The sequence below is a fragment of the Mirounga leonina genome, unplaced genomic scaffold, assembly GCF_011800145.1.
Source record: "Mirounga leonina isolate KUSES-001 unplaced genomic scaffold, KU_Mleo_1.0 Mir_95, whole genome shotgun sequence".
In the NCBI taxonomy this organism is placed as follows: Eukaryota; Metazoa; Chordata; class Mammalia; order Carnivora; family Phocidae; genus Mirounga; species Mirounga leonina.
In genome coordinates this window covers 11,125,379-11,148,294 of record NW_023270865.1, presented here as the reverse complement: position 1 = coordinate 11,148,294, position 22,916 = coordinate 11,125,379, and the positions used below count along the sequence as shown (strand labels likewise).

The following is a 22,916-nucleotide window of genomic DNA, read 5'->3' as shown; positions in this document are numbered from 1 at the left end:
CAGTGAAGCAGGAAGTGCCGGCTGAAAAGCAAACGGCCGACTTCTTCCCTACGACTTTGACAAGTGTGTTTGTAGCTCTAATCAAGGAAGACGTGGGTAAACTGAGGCTCCACTCTGTGCCCTGCCTTCTGCCAGGGTTTTGCAACATTTCTTACTCAGGTCTCCAGTGAGCTTTCATCTCAGCATACACGACTGTCAATGCCCACGATGACAGGAGAGTGGGGGACACCCTGCCGAAGACAAGCACGTGCCCCCACTCCCCTCCGGGAATTTAACCACCATCACAACGGCAGACTGGTCTGGCCTGATGACCACGCCACGGATGAGGTGGGCACAGGTCAGGCTCTCGGCACTCACTGCGCCTAGCGCGTGAGAGCACGCAGAGGCGGCATGGAGCCGGCCTGCCTGGGTCCACGTCTCTGCTCTACCTCCTGCAGCGACAGACCTGGCACAAGTCACTTCATCTCCGAGCCTCGGTCTCCTCATTTGTAACAGCACAGCCAACGAGGACACGTGCCCCAGAGTTGTGAACATGAAATAAGTGATCCTATAAAGTCCTCACAAAAAAGCCAGGTCCAGGGGCGCCTGGGTGGCTCAATCAGTTAAGTGTCCAACTCTTGATTTCAGCTCAGGTCATGATCTCAGGTGGTGAGATCGAGCCCCACATCAGGCTCCACACTGGGCGTGGGGCCTGCTTAAGATTCTCTCTCTCCCTCTCCATCTGCCCCTCTCCTGCTGCATGAGCTCTCTCTCAAAAAATAATAATAATTAATAAATAAAATTAAAAAACAGGTGCAGAAAAAGGGGGCAGAAAATAAGATAGGGATACATAAAGAATAGTTTACCTTAAAATAATAAAGAAAATGCTATACTTAGATTTCTAAAACAGCTAGTAGCTTCAAACAGTGTGTTTTTGGGGGCACCTGGGTGGCTCAGTTGGTTGAGCATCTGACCTGGTTTTGGCTCAGGTCATGATCTCAGGGTCAAGAGATCGAGCCCCACGTCAGGCTTCCTTGCTCAGCATGGAGTCCGCTTGAGATTCTCTCTCCCTCTCCTTCTGTCCCTCCCCCTGCTCGTGCATGCTCTCTCTCTCTCTCTCTCTCTTAAATAAACTTTAAAAAACAAATAAAACAGCGTGTGCTTTTTGATCCAGAACATGAGACGGTATCAGGTTTCCCTCCTTTCTAGAATGATTCATTCAGGAAAACTGAGTTCAACTAGACTGAATAGCATGCAAAAATATGTATTTCCTCAGTACATGCAAGCCAGAAAATTGGAATCTCACCCTAGCAGATGGAAATATAAGCACACTAGAGGAAATCCACAAACGTCACAGGGGCAGGAGAAGTGTGCTCACTGCCGTCCACCCTGTTTTATAGGAGCCCCACCCCCACCCGAGCACACACACCATTCAAAAGTCACAACCAAACTGCAGTTTAACGCGAAATCTATAAGCTCTGGGCTAGACAAAACTGCATTCTTTCTCCCCAGCTTTTGCTATTATGATACAAAACTGTTGCTTTGCATCTCAAGTGGAACTGCCCGCTCACCTCAGAATAAGCAAGAGTGATGTGCTCATATATTCCCTGATGGTGATGAATGGCGTCCTCCAGATCCTGCAGCTCTGAGGGAAGGTCTACCTCACCACAGGCTTTACACCACGAATCCACGTTGCTCATATACTTGTAAGATTAAGAAAAAAAAAAAAAAGATTATTTCTATCAATGGCAATTTATATTGAGAAGTAGATTTTTTTTTTAATACGGTTTTGAAGTGAGGGTAGTTGAGAGAGAATCTAAGAATGCAGTATGGTTGAATCTCCATCTCAGATGGCACTACTGTGAGCCCTCAAACCATCCCTGGACTCCACCCCTGAGCTCTGAGGCCCACAGCTAGCAGCACATCCGGAGCAAACCTGCCCTCAGTTCTGTTTTGGGCCTCCTGGCTAATTCCCCAGCCCTCCTCCGAACCAGTGATGCCAACCACCCTGCGCCTCAGCCTCAGCTGGGAGCTGCCGTCCAGCCTGCCCACTTTGCTCTAACACTGAGATGCTAACAGAAGCCCGAGTTCCTGAAATCATTTGCCTGAACACAGGAAGCGCAGCAGGCCCATTTTTCTACCTTTTTAAAAGTAAATATGCACAGAAATGAAAAAGACCAAATGAAGGCCAAAGTCCTCAGCCGTGCCCACTGAGCCCACGGGAAGGTGGAGGGAGGTGGCAGACTCACTCACAGGTCTTTTCCATTTTGCATGTAAACAAGAAGGGAAGTCTCAGCTGGCCTGCCATTCCAACCTATCCTCAATTTTCTCCCCTGCCACCCCCACAGCCCTGGGATTCATCAATAGCAGAGAAATCACGGCCAGACTTCCCAGGGAGATCCTATCAGCACCCATCACAGGTAAGTGTCAAAGGCAAGCAGCAGACCAATTAAAGACGCTAATTCAATTACACCAAATAGACATGGACACATTTCCCTGGGCTCCACCTCTTTTACTCTAATTCCCTGGCATCTTTCTACGTTTACCAGGGAATGCAGAGGGTGACTATTTAAAATTGGGTGACTGACCTGCCAGACAGGAAACATGCTAGGATTCTCTTAAAATACATAGGATAATGACCTCCCAATTACTTATGACATTTCTAGAAACTTAAAATAGGACAGTCACCCAAGTAATAATTTGTTTATAAAAATCCTTTTATTATTAACATGCTGGCTCAGAAACATATCTGTATGCAAACCTTACAGCTTGAAAGCAATTCATAGGGCATTATGTGTCATATGATAGCATCTGATGGCTTCACCCAACACCGGCGCAGGGGAATAGCCTCTCTACGGCGCCTTCCGAACACCGTCAGACCAACAGAAGTAGGGATGAAGTTACTTTACGCCTCTCCCCCCTCATGTGACTATATACGCATATTTCTAGGGATTTTGTGTGTGGAGCATTCCATAAACGTCAAACAGGTCAGCTGAATGATTCTCAGTTTTCTTGATCTTGATTTCACTCCTCTTCCGTGACTGCATTTAACACCATTGTAAACCCTTCTCAAATATGGACTGACTCAGGTTAACCACCATCATTAATAAATCATCAGGTCAAGACAGCAATTAACTGCTCCTGCACGAGGCCACAGCGGCACATCCAAGGCAGAGTCACCATATACTCTTCAGAAGAGGCTAAAATGCTTCTGCTGTAACAAGGGCGAAACGAGTTTCAGTTATACAACACCACATGATAAGCAGAAGTGTCAGGCTCATATATCACTGTATCAAGATGACTATTAAAATATATTCAGCTCCAATTTTTGAACCAACCAGTAAAGAGAAACATTCAAGAAGTTTTATATATGCCTGCAGTAAAAGTAACTTATAATTTCTTCAAGTATCTGGAAAGGGTATTGATTATACTTACCTGAAAAAATATGGCCAGGTCCTAAACACATAAAGAAGGATGGCTTGCCATGAGGAAATCTTGTGGAGAAAGGGTTCTGCCCATCTAAATTCACTGGGTTAAAGTACCCCAATGACAGAAATAAACCCGGGCATGGTTTCACAGGACTTCTGTGTAAGCGCAATTTGTCTTTTGTTTGTGAGATGGCAACTCGACTCCAGAGGGCAAGCTCTAAGCCCCCATGCTTTCTGAAAGGCTGAACACCCAAAGAGTCTGAACCCACTGTACATGTGTGTACCTGTAATTTTAAACAGGTCTTATTTTTGCCAAAGAAGAGAAAATCCCTCTTTTTTGGCAAAGAGGGCAGCAATCTCCAATCAGAGAGCCAAAAAAGAAGGCGCTAATAGGTTTTCCCCAAAAAAGGGCATCCTGGTGGGAAAGTTCAACAGGTACCTATATAGAATAGAACCTCTCAGAGCCTTTTAATATGATAATGTGCACTGTGGATGGGGGGCAAGGGGGGCAGACTGGTGTGCTCGTTCCCCAAACTTCTCTGACCACTCTACTGCACTGCACCCTCCTCACCCCCAGCCCCTGCACGTGTACCATCTTGAGAAATACGGTTTGGGATTACAACTCCAGGGGAATATGCACTCTGTAAAGGACAGAGCAGAAGGGGGCTACCGTGCTCTAGAGAGAGGTCAGAGCAGCCAATTCAGTCTCTGATGCTTTAAATGCCCAGAATATGTGAATACACAGTATCCAGCGAGGCTGGACAGGAGAGGGCAAGAGAACTCATGCTTCTCCATGAATTCAAATCAGGAGCCGGCTATAGAACTGTGAATTCTGATGTTCAGCAGAATGGTGACTTTTTTCAAGTGTAGCTGAATACAAGATGAAGCGTCTGGCTCAGCCAGTTTGCAAAATTGAGGCAAGCAGTTGAGGGCAGAGTAATTAAAACACACAGCTTTAATGGGAGAGCTTGAATAATTAATTAGATTTGTTTTCATAAACATTTATTCCACTACCTTCCACATGCTGAGAGAGTGGGGGCTTCCAATTTGGTAGCTGCTCAGCTCCCTGGCCTGCTCTGCCTCCTCCCACCCCTCCCTCACCCCCACCAGGGCTCATGACGGGGCACAGCTGAGCATGAGTGGTTAGCCGATTTAGGAGACAAAGAGACAAAAACTGCCTAGAATGGGGATTTTTCAAATATTTAGAGGGATTTTCTCTTCTTTGGCAAAAATAAGACCTGTTTAAAATTACAGGTACACACATGTACATGTTTAATATACATATGAACTCAAACATCAGAGTTCTTTTCTTATTTCAATTTTTTATTTTCGTGTCTAGAAAATCTTACCCTAGAAGTTTTATATTTGCCTATAGTAAAGTAAATTCTAATTTACTACTTTTCTTTTTTATTTCATCCTTTTTGCTCCATGAGTATTCATCAGCACGCCCTCTTTCCTGGTTCCTCCGAGGGAGATGGGCTCTCTTCTCTGCCCGTGGAGATCACAGGAGTGAGGAGCCTGTTCCATTTGCGAGGCTCTGACAGAACCACCACAGTAACTTGGAGGAGACAGGCTCAACTTGAACCAGAATATGCCAGTGATCACGTGCCTTAAACCTGTTCTCATTAAGAACTTTTTCTTTGATTTTTATACATATTTACTCCAATTCCTTTCCATTCCATGAGAATCTTGATTTTGTCCACAAGCCAAGAGTTAGGCCTATGCTTTCAATAAAGTAAAATACCATTAAAATGGGAACAATTACATGTGTATTATTTGCCTTAAAAATTCAAAAAGGAATAGCGAAGTATTATTTTCCTCCGAGTTCCAACCCAGACTTAGGATAAAATTATGTGGATAACTAGGATAGGTCATATTTGCCATAAATGTTATTTCTAAAACTTTTTTTGTAAGGATATTAACCTAAGTGCTTTGTTGTGAAAGTGTTCTATTATGTCAGGAACTAAAAGACTGTCACATACCTCAACAGAAGTCCCAACATAAGTAAATCGCTCCCCAAACACAATATAAGGACAAGAACACCACAGCCCCATCTACTTCACTGGGCTGATTTAAAGATGAAATGACATTTTGTGTTAGAGAGCTCTGTAAATTCTAAAGAACTAAACAAATACTGTAGATTCCAAAGAACTATACAGATACTGGCTCTTACTTTATTTTTGGCTATTATCAAATTGGAGAGGCTCTCAAACTCACAGATAAAATGAGGTAATCAGATTGAAGGCTCACTGTAAAGGCATACCTTTATCAGCACTCACAGAACTTTCGGCAGTGATGGAAATGTCTATCTGTGCGGTCTGGTCTACAGAAGCCAGCAGCCACAGGGTGGACACTGTATGGCATTTTAATTTACTTTTACATTATCTTATTAACAAACTAAGCAATTTCCACAGCCGCATGTGGTGAGTGGCTACCCTACTGGACAGTGCAGCTCTAGACCCTTTTTTTTGTTTTTAGAAAGGCAGACACAGCACCTCATTTGGATGTGTTGGGAGTCTCGAAGTTTGACTACCCTCCTTTCCACAAATGGACCTGGAGGGTCTGTGTGGGGATTCTAGCAGGAAAGCACAGATCCTGGCACGCTCCTGACCGAAGACTATCCTCCTCTTTCGGGAACAGTCACCCTCTTGGGTGCAGTGTGCAGCTCTGGGAGGGACACACGTGGAGCGGGGACAGAGGAGGGGGAAACGCACCTCGCCAGCCAGATCAGTGGGATCAACACTGGCAATCAGTGGGGTGACAGATGTCGCAGCCAGATCACCCTCACACCCCAGATCACTCTTTTTTAAAAAACTGGAGATGCAAAGTTGTAGTAAAATCAATCACTTTCTCTGGTTTTATAAAAACGTAATTCTAATAACATTAGCTATGAAAGCTTCTCCGTATGGAGACACCATCCAGCGGATAATGCCCCATGACCAAAAGAAGTGAAGGCCAGAGCCCCTGAACACCGTGTACCGGTGAGACTGCCAGCCTTGTGGTCCTGACTCCAAGCTTGCAAACAGAGATTCCGATTGCCCACAGGACGTCCCCAGAGTGGGAGAAGGCCTGAGAGCGCATAAACAGCCGAGACACCTGCAGAAGGCACGCTGTCTAATCAATGTTCTCCTCATCTAGTCTGCACCTCAAGATTTATGTTTGTAAAACCACAAGCAAACCCCAACACCAGAACACCCACTGAGAGACCGCAGAGGAGCGTGGCTGGGCAGTGCAGGGCACATGTCTCCCGAGCTGGGAGCTGGAATCCTTACAGGGAAGGCTGCTTGCTTCGGTAACACCATGAACCACGGGGGTCCCATAGTGGAGCTCCAGGCCTTCCTCATCAGATTTCATTTCTTACTGATACGTCTGGATGGGGTTCAAAGAGGTGGCTAAGAGGGCAACCTCACTTACGATGTCCAAGTTTCTGGTCTTTTCCCCCCTGAGCTTACGAAAACAGCTTAAGCATAACCAGAAAGCAAAGCACTTAAAAAAACAAAAGACCAAAGTTGAGCTATTTCTCTCCTGGGAAGAGGAAAAGTACTGAGTAGATGTGATCTTCCTTCACGCATGAGAATTTCAAGGATCTTACTTTTGTTCAGTGAAGCGGAAGATTCCCGATAACGTTTTCACCTGAGACTAAAGACACTCTGAACACTTTCTAATGTCCCATCTGCACATTTAGTTGCCTGGGCAGACCTCGATCGAGGTCCATCAGAGACGCTGGGCCCTTTCTTCACCAGGCCCCTCTGTCCCTATGATCATATCTGGCTTCTTCTCTGGCTACTCGATACACACAGAGACCTCAAGCACTCTTACAGTTTATGAAGGATCCCACAAAGTTGTGTTCAGTAATGTATTCATCTAGTTTAGTTTCCTTCAAATCCATAAATTACAGTCATTCATCTTATCCAAACGAAAATACCCCAGGCTCTTTTGATGCTGAATGTTTGAAAATGCCCCATGGCACCCACATTTCTAGATTATCTTCAAGCAGGTTAGAATAGCAATTAACTTCGGGGTTTATTTACAATTCTGAATCCTACCATGTTTATGAAAGAGATTTTCCCTGTGTGTTACTCTGCTTCTGCCATTCACCCAGGTAGCTTGTCCTGTCTCACATTTATTCATATCGTCTTCATAGAACTTTCTGACAGCCCAGTACCAATTCGCACACCTGTACTTCCAGGGGTTGCTACACCCCCTAATATGTTACCATTCCAGATGACCTATATATAGGGACCTATATATAGGGACCAGACAGCTCATCCTCACACCCATGATGGTGTCCAGTGAACAATATACCACTACTCAGGACAACGATAGGTAGCAGGGGTGAGCATGGTGCTGTTCTCTGCTGGGGCGGGTTCCTGTTACTTTTTTAAAAAAACGGTTTTTGTGTGTGGGCTTTTGTTTATTCTTTATCATAAAACCAATTAAACAGGTAAGTTTAGGAAGGTGAAAAATCTTACTATTAAAACCTGGAAGTCCCTATTCACAGCTTTCACGTGAGGCTACTAAGATTTTTTTCTCTTTATTCCCTTTAGTTCCCTCTCTTGCTTCACACTTGAAAGGTTTCTAGAGTCGAGATCACTGCTAATTGGGGTCTTGTGCAACATTCTCATTGTCTTGCCAGAACCCTGGGCAAGCTGAGACCTTTATCTTACCTTTACTGACTTCACTCCTCAACAGGGACTGTTTCTAGATTAGAGAGATACTATTTCCTTCTTGGCAGTATCAGTACAGATCCCTATGAATGCAGTCTCCCCCCAACACCAAAAAACTCCCCCTATCAGTATTTCTCCCTCAAGGCAACCGCTCGCTTCTTCCCCATATGTCTTCCTAGTAGCTAAAAGTTCCTATGTTGTTTCTCCACAACTTGAAAAGGTATTTCCCTGCCCAGCACTTTCCACTACTAAAGTGTGAGTCACGAGCAAAGCACTTCCCTTGTGCAACTTCAGAGTGTTTGCTTCAGCAAGCTCACCGGAGGACTGCAGAGGTGTGAGGAGTGTCATGGGCACACATTATATGTTACCTCTTCAAGTATTCTGACCAGCACATCGGCAAATGAAGCCAATGCGAAGTCTGAATCCATGCAAATAACTTCATAAGCGTGAAAGACACTGCAAGCTGCCTACCCAAAAGCCACTTTTCAACCCTAGCCCCTGCTGGCAGAGCCGGCCTACTGCTGTGGAGGCTAAAAAGCCACACTCACCTCTTCCCACCGTCCTGGGGAGCTACGGCATGGGCCTGCACCCCACCCCTGCTCAAGGGGAATGGAGGCGAGGTGTGTGGGGACGAAGGGACCTTCTGAAAATAATGCTTCCCTGATAAAAGTGACAGGCGCCACCATCCCGGCTACAGTGGACACCATGCTTGAGGTGCAGGGGCTGTGGCACCATCTCTGTGGCCATGTCAGGAAGGCCAAGGCAACCCAAGAGGAGCAGACCCAGGCCTGACATCGCTGTATGGCTAGAACTCCCATACTTTGCAACTTCTTGTTTTGTGAGAAAAGCAAAGCACTGATAGTTAAACCTAATACTCAGGCATTATTACTTGCGGCCAAAGCATCCTATCAGAATACTAAAGTGACAGTACTGAGGAGGAAGGGGAGGGAGAGTGGGGAGAAGGGAGAAGAGGGAAAAAGAACAGTGGCTACCACTGATTAGTACCTACTGTATACCAGGCCACCTAATATGAATTATCTAATTTACATGAGAAAACACTCCTCTCAAGTAGATAGTTTTATTTCCACTTTACAGATGAGAAAACCAAGGAACAGAGAGGTGAAGTAACTTGCTGAAGATCGCACAGCACAGGGCCAGACAGCTGGGGTTTTAGTGCACAGCTGCCTGACTTCAGAGCTCATGTTCTTAAGCACTGTAGATGTCATACAGAAGTCCTCCAGGGATCGGATCTGGCTGCAGGTTGGGAGGGTACTGGGGGAGGACCTGTTCCAGTTACTAGCTCGTGGGCTGCGGGTCCCAGGCACTGACCTTTTCAGCCTTCTGGTGGAAAATGGAGGACATGTCCAGCAAGGTACTCCGCTCATCCAGGGCTGCCGCAAATGCCTTCCACTCCTGCTCCAGCTGATTCGCAATCTGCTTAATCTGCTGAGAGGCGTAGTGGCCAGACTCTACCAAGCGATTTGCCACCGACATTATGCGGTTTATATTTACATACACGTTCTGCAACAGGGGGAGAGAAAGAGGGCTTGTCGGGGAAGGCAAACAAGAGGCTTCCTTGTAGGAACCGCTGATGACAGCACTTTCTGAAACACAGCCCACTAACTTAAGTTCCATTTTTAACAGCAGAATCACCTGGTATAGAACAGTGTACATATTTGCTATCTGATTTCCATAAACTCTAAATATTGGTTTCAATTTCTATTTTTAAAACTGCAAAATTACAAATCAACTAGCTGAGAGGCAGACTGGTAGGCACAAAGTAATCATGTACACAAGTGGGTGCACACAAATATACTCTTACTCACTCGCTGGCTTCGAATCCTGACAAGGGTCCAGATGGCAAGCCTACTGAGAAGCAATCACCCAGAACGGAGAAAACCCAACACTGCAGCTTTTAACTAGAACCCAGGAACTACACGCTACACACTGAGCAACCACAGGCTGTTCTGTGTGGAAACAAGCTCTCCCGTCTACACGAGCCCAAGTCGTCTGTGTGGTGCCAACAGAGAATCTTCTGCAGACGGATCCACTTTCTCCGTGGAAGAGGAACGGACGCATGAAAGGGAGCAATGCCGTGTGCAAACTTTCAATAAAGTTTTCTACTCTGTGGAAATGCCCATCTTCAAGCCCACCAGTTTACTGCAAAAATAACAGTGTGAGGCTGAAAAAAAGTACCCATTTGTCCCTCAAAACAAGTTCTCACTATGCTATGTTCCCTTCAGCCTTCAGGCACCTTCGAGGTTGCCAGTTCAGCAGAGGCAGCTGTGGGAACGCACGCCTCAACACACCCCAGGTCTGTCGTTCATCACAACACTGCTCCTCTTGATGGGTCCCCCAAAACTGTACACACCTCATTGGCTCCTCCCAATTGTGCTGCTAAATCTAAATACCCAACCTGTCCAAACCTCTCTCCGTTTTTCCTGCCTCCTCTCCCCTCTCGCCGTGGTCCTCTGGGCCCCTCTGCCCCTACCACACACCCTGCACGGCCTCCTCGTGGTCCCCTCGTCCGCAGCCCACCCAGGAAGCCCCTGAGGAATGCACTTGTCCATTCTTTCTTTGTACCCTATCCTACTCATTTTTTCTCTCCACTTTAACCCAAATCAGAACTAGATGGAGTCACTCCGGGATCAGAGAGCCACAGATTCCAGCCTCTGAGCTCCTCTTCTGGGCACATCTGCAGGCTAGAATCGCCTAAGAGACGACCGGTATCTGCAGTAGCAGGGAGAGGGCGCCCGCGAAGCTGTGACAGTCAGCCAAGGCCATGGGCAGCGGGAAACTGGCCTCCCTGGCTCTTGGGGCAACAGTGCTCTAACTAGTGTCCTTTAGTCAAAATCGGTGCCTCCCCGCCCCATATGTGTTCTCACCCACTAGTTGCAGGTGACTAGAGTTACTGATTTTTGTTTTGTTTGTAACATTAAAGAGGAAAATCAACCCCAAAAGTGCTGGAAAGGGCATACGCAGATGTCCTCTGTTAGAATCCAGAGCAGAGCTCTCCATTCAGACGGCTCTGCCGTGGGGACCACTGAGGACACCCACTGCCACCGAGGTTCTGTTACAGTGTCCTGCGTCACTTTCAGATCCTCACCCAGACTGTACTGAGTGTAGAGGGTCTGTGGAGGAGACCTTTCCAATCATTCCGTCACTGACTACACAGATAAAGGAACGTGGTGGCACACGGCCCAATAAACAACCCGTAAGATAGAATACAGAATTCCCTTTGTTAAAAGTACCTACCTCTAGTTCTTATCATCACAGCTTTTTTTTTTAGATTTTATTTATTTATTTGAGACAGAGAGAGAGAAAGCACGAGCAGGGTGAGGGGCAGAGGAAGAAGTAGGCTCCCCACTGAGCAGGGAGCCCGATGTGGGACTTGATCCCAGCACCCTGGGATCATGACCTGAGCCGAAGGCAGATGCTTAACCGACTGAGCCACCCAGGTGCCCTCACCACAGCTTTTAAAAGTATCTGTGATAGTGCAATGAGCAGAATTGTTGGCATCCCTTAACATGCTTTAGAGACTGTCAACTCTGTATATTGATATTTAGCATTTTCATTTTGTCAAAAAATGTTTAAAACACTGTAGGAAGCACAAGAAAGGCTGAAAGTTAACAGGCCCTTGCTCTGCATAAAGAAATGTCCTAGCTGGGTACCAAGCACTCATGGAGGGGTAGTGGACAAGGGGCCAGACAGGCCTGGAAGCTCCCCCGGGAGCTGCCACCAACCATGGCACAGGGTTACCCCGCTCTTCCAATTAAAACTTTAACTTAGAGGGGCGCCTGGGTGGCTCAGTCGGTTGAGTGTCCGCCTTCTGCCTTCAGCTCAGGTCATGATCCCAGGATCCTGGAATGAAGCCCCATGTTGGTCTCCCTGCTTGGCGGGGGAGCCTGTTTCTCCCTCTCCCCCCACTCATGCTCTCTCTCACCATCTCTGTCGCTCTCAAATAGATATATAAAATCTTTAAAAAAAAAAAACTTTAACTTAGAAAAGTAATAGAAGTTTATTGTAAAGAACCAGAAAACAGACTTAAACCTTAAAAAAAAAAAAAAAAGGACATCACCCATACTTTTATTTTACTAATGTTTTTAATTGGTGATAACATGACTGTTAATAATTACCATTTATCAAGTACTTACTATGCATTCAGCACTATCTTAGTGTTTTACATGTGCAGAAGAAATAAAATTATGGAACTCCATGGAAGGCAGATATAATCCCCACTTTACAGACTAGGAAACTGAGGCTCGCAGAGACTAAACGGGACACCATCTGTGTAAATCCCTCCCGTCTGCTAGAATCCTCTTACATACAAGATACATCTGTTCAGACGGCATCTTACCATACAGTTCATGGCAAAGTGGTTGTGCTGTGTCTGGAGCTCCATCGCATGAGGATGGCTGGTCCCAATCTCAGTGTAGCTGTTCAGAAACAGGCCCTTGTTGTGTGTGATCCAGTCAAACATCTACCAGAATGAAAAAAGACAACTTTAAATCACCCCAGAAAGAGAGATGACTGGCGAAGGCTCAGGAGCAGGGCCACGCCAATCAGGGGCACTGTCTTTGCTCTGACAACCTCTCAGGCATTTGGGTCCAAAAGATCCTTGACTTCTAAGTAAGCTGTTCCGAACTTGCGCCATCTAGAAGAAAGTCTTATCTCATGTGTTCCTTCGACTGATGAGGAATTAAGGAACGGAGAGGCAAAGAGAGATATTCAAATCCCCCAGGCTAATTAAAACTAATCTTTGACTCTCAACCCAGCCTCCCTGCTATAATGAACTGCTTGACTGGCCACACTGTTCTTCAGTGAAAAGACATGTTAGGTGAAATCGGGGACTTACAGGTATCTGGACGGGCTTTGCTACGCTCACAGATTACTGACAGCAATTCCGGTGACTACAAGATCATATATGCTTTAGTGCAAATAGTATTTTAAAAACTGTGCAAATGCAAACCATAAAATTTACCATAAAAATAGGAAAGACTGGGGAAAAAATTTAATGATGACATCTCTCTCAAGGTTCAATACAGATGCTACCTGGGAAAGGATGTCAATTACATTGCTCCCAGGGACAACATGAAAGCAAAAGGAAATAACTATCATTATTTGGACTGGTATCGTGACTTGAACCAGAATCCCAGAGACAGTCAACTGTTTTTTCTAGTAATTGAAAGGAAGATTTTTCCAGTGTCTTTGACAAGGCACTTCTTTCAACATAAGGACACTGACAGGTTAAAAGCTTGCCAAACAACAGTAGTGGACTGTCACTGTTTGAAAGGTCCTTTTGTATCAAAGATTTGGGATGTAGTTTTTTTTAACTTTAGAAAATATTTTACTGTCTGTGAAAAAAATTCAATGAGCTCAAATTAAGAGTGATCGATTCACCCGTGTTCATGGCTTGCAACAATCCTCTAAATTAAAGTGTCCTGTTTCCGCATTGCTAAGAGAGCTGGTAACGCGAGCATCCGCTTGGACCAGCTGTTTTGTCTGTAGCATGAGAATAAAATGAGGACGTAAGTAATCACCACCCATACTTCCCAGAAGCTATTCTTTTTAACACCTTATTGGTCTTTTATTTTAAAAGCATGGTCAATAACAGACCGGAATGGAGTTCTGTCACTGGCTTTATATAGGAGTGCGGAGCAGCTAGGGGCAAAATTACCTACGTAATTATTGCTTTCGGTAATATAAATTCTCTAAAGCTGTCACCCTTTTAACTCAAGATATCCTTCTCGTCTATCCTATAGGCATGCTAGACTGAACTGTCAGTAATGAAGAACTCACAGCTCCTGAAAAAGCCCTGGCCTGCACCACGAGGAAAGCTGGAAGGCAGGCGGGGGGCAGATGGCCGCAGCGAACCCTGAGCGTGCTTGACTCGTCCTCCGCCCTCTCTCCCGACCGACGCAGCTCCCTCGCTGCTGGGACCCCAACGGTCCAGGAAGCCCTCCCCCTGCTCCTTTACCTTCTCAGCGTCCTGCTCGAACAGCCTCAGCTGAAAGCACTGGTCCAGCTTCAGTTTTCGTACATGCCACATCTGGTGCAGGTGCTGCCGTGTGGAGTGCAGCCTGTCCAACATGGCGGACACCTTGGGAAGGAGGCCCTGCAGGTCCGCATTGCCTGAGCCGGAGTTCTTTTTGGGAAAGCTGTCACTGCTCTGAATCCTCTGGAGCAGCTTCTGTCCCTCCAAATCCAAGTCTTCTATGGGGGCCTTAATCACCTTCTTCTTCAGCTGGGAATGCTCCTCGATCATGTTCCGAGCCCCCTCTAAATCCTGAGGCAATTCTTTCTTGGCTAGGATGTCCTGAAGTTCCTCCAGCCGAGAGAGCATGTGGGTTGCATTGCTAATGTAGTCTTCAAAAGCAACTCTGATTTCAATCCATTCTTCATGGTTGTATTCCAAGCAGCCATCAAACTCGGGAGTTAGCTGAGAAGGATCAACTACTTTGGTAAGGCCTTCTAAAGAGACCATATTTGTCTTAAGGGGAAAAAAAATCACGTATGAGAAGATGAACCAATTTTCTGTGGCCTTATCATAATGCAATGTGCAATACTTACTTACAGATTTTCAAACATAAAGCAAATAATCTCTTTACAGAAAACATACCTTGTTCTGGCCCCATAAAAACAAATGCAGATGAAAGAAACATTACCAGTATAGTCAGTGAAAGAGAAGTCCATTAGAACAACACGCTAGTTAGAATACCTAAAATTATAGGACATGTATCTCATGAGAGCTAAAGAAATGAGATGCTATCTTAGGCATGATAACCAGGAAATGTCTTAAATCGCAATACAGAGCAGATGATTTGGAAATTTTACTTTCATCAATGCATTCTTTCTCATCTGCACCACTCTACCATCTCACTCCCAACAGAAAACTCTGTAGAGGCCTCCTGCTCTCGGCAATCAAGCAAATGTCTTGCTCATGGGCTTCCAAAACCCTGTGAAGTGCCACCTCCCTCTGAGGACACATATTTGTGAGCTACTTATTCAGTGATAAACATGCTCCAACCAGGCTACGATCAAGGCTCATCTGGTCCTAACTCCACCTCCCATCAGGTAGCAGATGATAGGATATGAATGACTTATTGAAACTTTCTAAAATATACAAAGGTTAGCCAGCCAGGGAGGGCAGAAGCTCTTGCCATAAAGCTAAAGACAGAGGGAATGTTTCATTCATTTCAACAATCTGTCACAATTCTGAGTAGTAGAAGGGTTGTACATTCCAGTTTGCACTACATTCCAATCTAACAGCGACCAAGTTTTAGTCCTTTACAATCTAAGCCAAAATCTTAACCTCACCCTACCTATATATACCATGTGCTGCAGGGTTATTATCAATATTGTGCCTCAAGGAAAACATGGGGGGTGGGAGCGGGGTCATTAAATGCAAAAACAAAGTTAAAGGAAAAAGATGTGTAGCCTAAGAACCAAAAAATAAAACAGAGAAAGGCTGGTTTAGCCCCACCTCTGTCACTTCCAGCCTTAGAGAAACCTAGGACTGCATCAGCTCCACGCTGGCTGGCACGAGAACCTGCAAAAAGCAACAGAGCTAGAAAGAGGGCTGCTCCTAGTTTTGCACTTTTGTTTGCAATGTGACTGTAGGTTCATTCCTGTCTCATCTGTCCAGACTTTTAATAACATCCATGGAGATGTTATTAACTTCAGAGAGAGACGCTGGTAACAATGTAGAGACAGTTAAGTTCAATAGAAAAGCTGGTTTAGATAATTTTAAAGGCCCAGAGGAAGATATCAAAATTGGACTAGCAAACATTTGTGTGCATTATATTGCTAAACCATTGTTTCTGCTTAAAACATGTATAATTAAAAGCAACACACTTTAAATTCGGCATCAAGAAAACAGTAAGACCCAATAAACTGTCATCCAAAATCACTTCTCAGCTGTGTGAAGAGAAAGGCTCACTGGTTTCATCTTTTACCTAAATCTCTCGAATGCAGTTTCAAATTCAAATTAAACTAAATTCAGATTTCAGATTGAAAATCACGGCAAGAGATTCAAAAATGCAAGTAATGCACATGTGAAAACACTTAGAAAAGTTAACATGCAACCTGAAACTTAAGAATTAATTTTGTGCGATGTGCATAATACTACTGTTGTTGTTTACCTTAACACACATGAATACATTCACTGAAACCTACTGTTTGGGCAAACTTGCTAGAAGCAGCACAAGCTACTCAACCAAAAATTATGAGATCTTGTAAGAAAACATTCTATTACAGAATATTACGGCATGAATCAAGTTTCAAGGTGGCCGGAATACTTTCTTCCCATAATCATCTCCTTACACTAACTGCATCAAAGCCCGGGCAAAGCCTTGGTAGCTGAAGGAGAGGTGACAGTGGAAAGGAAAAGAAGTTAGCAGGTTGAGGCTTGTCTCACACACCGTCTGAGAGTTGGCGACCTTATGCGCCGTTGAATTCAGAACTCTGCATAGTTTTTAAAGGAGTATCTCCCTTTTCATAAAGGAGAGAACTGATGCATGAAATACAGGACAGATCATTCCCTCCATTATCAAGGACAAGGTGAAAACTCAAGTTTCTTCTGGACACGTGAAATTGGGTATCTCTCCTTAACACTCCCTTATTCCCAAGGCTAAGGCAATGATGAATCTGAGGCCGCATAAAGCCGCCTGGACTCAAAGGAGAAGCTGTTTTATCAAGAGAAGTAAGAGGGAACCTCTTTCTATGGTACACGCCTTATACCTCAGCAGCCCCACCACCCAAAACCAAGAGAACTAAAACCTAAATCGCCCTTGGGTGAAATAATCCAGTAGGGTAATGTGATAACCGAACCGAATTTTGTTGTTTTATGAATTAACTAATTTTACATGCCATATGTATGTAAGATGTGCAGTTCCCATTTAATATGTGGTTTTAAAAATCTATTATCTAAAATGATGAGGAAAAAGTCAAGTTTTAATAAACCATGCCTATTGGTTTAACTGGTCTGGCTACACGTGGAAGTTACCTCAAATTCAAATTTAGAACTGCCAAAATTAGTCCTCTGTTTCTGCCAAAAGTTGTCTGGCTTGATTATCAGTGCAACATGAATGCAGCAGGGAAAGGACTCTTGCAATATCTTCAGCAGAGGCTTAATGGAGTCCCATTTGGACCCACGCATGTCCACGATCACCGTGAATCCTCGCTTGCAGACCTCTTCACTAGAGAAAAAGGAGAAAAAACAGGTTTAAACCATGCAACTCTTTCTCTGGTCCAGAGTCCCACCAGGTGAGGCTGACTCTGCGTCCTTCATCCTGATGTCTGTGGGGCTGTCAGGTGGGGGTGGGTGGGATGGGGGGAGGGCAGGGGATTTCTCATCTTTTGTGCATTAAATGATCACACACATTGTCTAGGCGCTATTACAGCAAAGGTCCTTGGTGAGTGCTAATGGGGACAGACCCCTGAGAGTGTGCACCGAGCCCAGGTCGGGAGGGTGACAGACCAACGCACAGCAGTCCCAGGAGCCTGCCAGGATCCCAAGTGCTGAAACCACCTGTACCTGCACTGGTGAGGGTGGGAGCTTTTCAGTGTCCCATTTTGTCCCCTTTAACTGGTTCAGGCCCTTGAGCTATCTCAGAGGCTCCCCAAGTATGGTTCACTGATCCCTAGGGGTCCTTGGTGCCCTTCTCGCAGGGTCTTTGGGGTAAAGGGATTTTCACAGTAATACTGAGACTTATTTGTCTGTTTCCCCTGGTTGTACTAGTGACACAAAGGCCATGGTGGTGAGGAGGCTGGTCCTCAGCACCGGCCAAGAAAGTGCTAGAGCCTTTGTGTCCTGCCCCTCCACGTTCTGGTAAATTTAAACAAACAACAAAGCCAGCTTCTCTTAACAATGACCCTGATAAAGCAATAAAAATGATTAGTTTTACTAAATCTCAACCCCTGAGTACATGGGAAATATATGCAATGCACTCCTGCAATAAAGAGTCAAAGCGTCCTTGAACACAGGTTACAATACTTAGTCGCACTTGGTTAGAACTGCAGTGTTCATGTGGAAGCTCAGGAAGGCTTTGGCACAGGCTCACACTTCAGGAACAACTGGAATCCTGTTTCGTGGTGGACTCGCAGAGTCCACGCAGGCTGCCGATCCCTGCCAGACGTGAGCCAGATAATGACTGTGGGAAGGTATGTGGGAACACACACCTAAGACCCTGAGCGCGTAACGACAACTTTAGGTTTCACCCAGCGTGAATTACTGGGCCTAGAGGAAAGACATTGGACATTTTTCTGCCTCAGGTAATCACCTGAGAAACTAAAAACTATTTATAGTTATAAATTCATATAGTTTATAAATTAAAAACACAGAAAACGAACTGCTATCATTAAGTGATGTTAAAAAGCCAAAATAAATTAAGTCAAAATTGAAACCAGTTTCACGCTCTCTTGCATAAGCTCACTCCTTTGCCCTTTCGCTCCCCACCCCCACAGGGATGCCCTCCTTTTCCTTATCCTGATGCTCCCATCACAGTAACTGTCCTCCAAATTTCACAAACGTAAAGTTCCTGTCACAGCTGCAGCCATGTGAGAGACAGGGCACAAAAAAATTCCAAAAAGCAAGTCTGTGGGGCAAGAACCTGAGCAGGCGGCAGCGCAGGTCCTGGACACGTGGTGGGAAAGCCATCGCGAGGACACAGGCTGACAGCGGCCCAGCTTCTCACTCAAAGGTGGAAACTGCCAGCAATGGTTAATGGACTCCTGTCTGCAACTCCATAGGAATATGAACTCCAAATGAGTTAACACTTGGCTCAGACGCCCCTCATGAGAGCGCTTCTCCATGTCTCCAGTGGGTCCTGGGCCACAAACCAGGGAACAGCACAGCATGGACCTCCTTCAGAGATCCTGGAAGCAAACAGGGCTTCCAGAAATGTCTCCTCAATTCTCCCAAGTCACTGAAATGAAGCATTCTGGGCCTCCTTGGGTTCTGATGGGGTGTGCAAGCTGGCACGACCAGCCAGAGCAAAGGGAGCCCGCCCCGGCGGAGACATTCTCCTCCGGACGCCCCCTCTGCTGCCACACACCAGAGGCAGAAGCCCGTACGCCAGGCCCCTGATGGCCTCAGTGGGAGCTCTGCTAGAAGGACTTCAGACATCGGCCTTCACCAGATCACGGTACATTCTCGGGCAGCTGGGGTCTCTCCTCAGAGAGCGCCACACGCTGTGTACAGAACACAGCACAGCCCCCTCCCCTTGAAAGGGGCTGGAAAGGCATCCTGAATAGCTCCAGGCTCAACAACAGGAACACGCTAGAGAACACCACAACCAGAAGCTACCTGAGCTTGCACAGTTTACAAAAGGACTCACTATCCACCTTCCTCCACAATTGAACTGACCACCCAGGGACTTCTAAATAATGAAAATCGCAGGTGAACTGGGCTGGGAGGGCACATCCTTTCAATCCGGCTCTTTATCCAGTTAAAAGCCAGTCCTCGTTAAGAAAGCAGTGGCTTGCAAAGATTCGCAAACCCAGTTCTATTCAGGAGCAGCTAATGCACGTGGGCAGGTGTCTCCGGGAGAAGGCACGCATGCCACTCCTCCCCCCGGAAGACGCTGCTCACTGGGACACGTGACCATCAACCGGGTATTCTGGCAGCTTCATCTAAGAACCTCATTTTATCCGTGAGATAAAGAAATGTTAGAAAAAATTAAGGTCCCTTCTCAATGCTGGTCTCTGAAAAAGAGAAACGCTCTTTAGTTTCTAGATGAAGAAAGTATCTTTTAATACGAATGTTCATGAACGAATTAACTGAAGTCTCGCATTATTTCGCTGGTGACAAAAGAGAGTTTATCCGTGTAGCTACCATAAATCATTCTAAAGAAGGCAAAATGCTCTAAAACATAATTAGTAAAAGTGTAATTCAAACAATAAGAGCAATAAACACCTAGAGATGTACCAAGACTGATGTTATTTTCATCACTGTGTGGGAATCCCAATTAGACCAGCAAGAAGTTCTACTGTGACTTGCTTCTCTTACACATAGTTAATGGAAAGTTTCCTTGCAAATTAATTCTATGAAAGTCACTCATAATTACTCCAATTGCTTTTATTTTTTTTTTTTAAAGGAGGGAGGAATGAAAGGGAAGGTGACCCAAGTAATAATACTCAAACTACTCACTACTGCTCAGATCACACTTATGATTACCTCTGAGGGCCACATTTTAAGAGGCACACAGACAGATAGAGGCCATGCAGAAGAAAAACAAGATATCCGGGCTCTGAGCACATGTCAGAGGGAAAAATAAAAGAGGGTAAGTAGGAAAGATGGAAATTATTGTACTTTTTCTGAGGGAGCTACTGGGCGTCAGGCACTGCACTAGGCATGTACGTAAGTGATCTTACTCCACCCTCACAATGATCCCAAGAAGTACACATTACTATCACATTTCGTAGATCAGAAAACTGATAAAAGGAACAGCTGCTCTGAGTCTGCTGCCCATGTGTTCTGGATGGCGCGCTTCTCCCCATCTGGCAACGTGGGGCCCTGTGACTGTCCAGCGAGGGGTGGGGGGGTGGGCAGCGAAAGGCCACCTTCACCGCACAGAAACTGCCAGGAGTAATGGGCAGGAAAAGAAGTCTCATGACCCCCAGGATGACTTATACCACTCTGGAACTATGGCAACAAATAATCAGACTTAAGTGCAAGCAAAGCCACAAGTCAAAAAAAAATTCACACACCATTATTTTGCTGACAATTTTCTTGGCCCTACTGCTCGGCTCTAACAAACCAATGTTCCCGCCACGAAGCACACAGTGGGACGGAGCAGCTCCTGCGTGGCCAGGGTAGACCCATGGGTTCTGTTGCCACTTCTCTCCGTTTGGACCACAGTGAAATTTCCCCATTAATCCCTTGAGAAACGTATCATTTACGTGTTAATCCCACTTCTCTTGTCATTAACCCAGGACAAGCAAAGTGACATTTCTTATCACCTGGAATTACAGATACAAAAGCAAATCTAGGTGATGAAGTGGCTGCGCTTGACCGGGGAGGGGTCACCCTACACGCTTAGTATTTATAAGAGAAACGATAGGAGGCTTGCGATTTTTTATTCCAGGGCGAAATTCAGAGAAAAACAAGATGGGCAAAATCTGGTCATCACTGAAGCCAGATGACAGGCATATGGATGTTTGCTGTGCTAGTTTCACTACTTTTGTGTATGCTCACCATAATGAAGTTCTGCGGGCTTAAGCGGGTCATCCAGATGATCCAAAATATACCTGAATCAATTCTTTTTACAGTATCAATGATATAAAAGAAATTTTTAAGTTGCAATCAACACGGATTTTTAAACCAGAAAGCCAGTTGCCAAAATTATATGTAGTCATTCCATAATGACACTAAACGACAAGTATCACTCCGATTGGCAGATGTTTACATTGTCCTTTGTATTCCTGTTTCTTCTTCTGTCATTAGGACAGTACCTAGCACACAGTCAGAACTCCGTAAGTGGTCCTTGTCAACTATACTGTTATTTATAAATGATAGTGAGTAGCACAGAACTTCTAAAGCCCTTTCTAATTCCATAGTTTCAACAGTTCAACTGCCTGCCCGAGAAAATACCAGAGTAAGAGGAGAGAGTCAACTTCTCCATATACGAATGCAGGGCTCTATCGCGTTGTCACTGATGATGCAAAGTGGTGGCTCTCTCATAAAGGATGACCACAGAGGAAAACCCAACAACTTCGTCAGCAGGTCAGGCGGTCAACAGCGAAAGCGGACTTGCCTCAGCCACAGCAAGGATGGGTCACAACCGGGCCCTGCTGTCTTCCCTGCTCGGTGTCAACCAAAGAACGTCAGCAGTGTCCCAACCCGCGTGCCATGCAGATGGACCACTCCCCTCAACCTCAACAATGCCACTGCCACCTTTTATTACTCCCTTGCATAAGCGTTCGTGAACATTACTGTCTACTCTAGCCTATGTATAATGACCGAGTTTTCTTCCACACGTCCTAGTTTCGTCTCTGAGGAAACGCCTTCTGGCTCTAGCACATCGATTATGCCCCCTTTAGTATGTGCCTTTCCTTTTCCTCACAGGGAAGCAGCCCTCCAGCCCAGACACACACAGTTTCTTAGCACAGGCATGACTAAAACCTTGGGTTATATCACTGCAGTTTTCTCTTTTCCAAAAAGTAATCTGGAAAATAAAGCTTTGTCTAGTCTTGGTGTTCCTCAGCATCCACCCGAACGACCACCCTATCATGAAGGGGGTCTCGGATTGAATGCGTGTTCCCAAACTTGGCATATTAGCCAGTAAAGATTCTTAATGCCTCACAAACCTCATGCCACAAATCAAGAGAATGCTTTTCAGAAACCGAAGCTCAGCGTGAAGACAGAAGTGTAGAGTGAGAAACAGGTTCCATTTCTGGTCTTGCAGGGCGCTGTGTCTTGGTATCAGATTCACCAAGGATGGTCCACCTGAGGCACCGCGTCCTAACCCCAGCGCCACCATCCCCCCACAAAGCGCTCCAGGCAAGACGCGTACCTTCTGGTCCCCACACCCAGAAGTGTTGTGAACATGACAGAAGGGTCACAAAACGGAACTAAAGACAGGTGACGATTTTCATTCTGCACTGTCTGGTCTGCCTGACACTCAAGCCGCTGTGCAGCTCCTTCTGGAGAGCACAGCGCCGCATTTCTTGGAACGGTCGCCACAGGGACAGACCACAAACCACACAGAACTCACCTAGGGATACAGGCTAGATAGGAAATGAGTCTCCTGAGGTCCTCCTGTCGTATTCTGTCGTGATTGCTGCGGGCCGGAAATGTTAGAATGGGGCCTCCCCGTTTATCTCTGCCACCTGAAAAACAAGC

At 45.6% G+C, this 22,916-nt stretch overlaps 1 protein-coding gene across 3 annotated transcripts in view; it reads right to left on the bottom strand.

The window, feature by feature from the left end:
• The window catches only part of TRIO (trio Rho guanine nucleotide exchange factor), a 222,543-nt gene that overhangs the window by 188,645 nt on the left and 10,982 nt on the right, over nucleotides 1-22,916 (bottom strand). For all 3 annotated transcript variants that reach the window (XR_004678030.1, XM_034998849.1, XM_034998847.1), the window contains exons 2-7: nucleotides 22,789-22,903; nucleotides 17,079-17,271; nucleotides 14,052-14,564; nucleotides 12,432-12,554; nucleotides 9,404-9,595; nucleotides 1,551-1,682 (exon numbers count right to left, since the gene is read on the bottom strand). Coding sequence is in view for 2 of the 3 variants with exons in the window: in XM_034998849.1 (XP_034854740.1) it covers nucleotides 1,551-1,682; nucleotides 9,404-9,595; nucleotides 12,432-12,554; nucleotides 14,052-14,564; nucleotides 17,079-17,271; nucleotides 22,789-22,903 (1,268 nt within the window). In the remaining variant the exon portion in view is untranslated. The remainder of the gene's footprint in view (nucleotides 1-1,550; nucleotides 1,683-9,403; nucleotides 9,596-12,431; nucleotides 12,555-14,051; nucleotides 14,565-17,078; nucleotides 17,272-22,788; nucleotides 22,904-22,916) is intronic.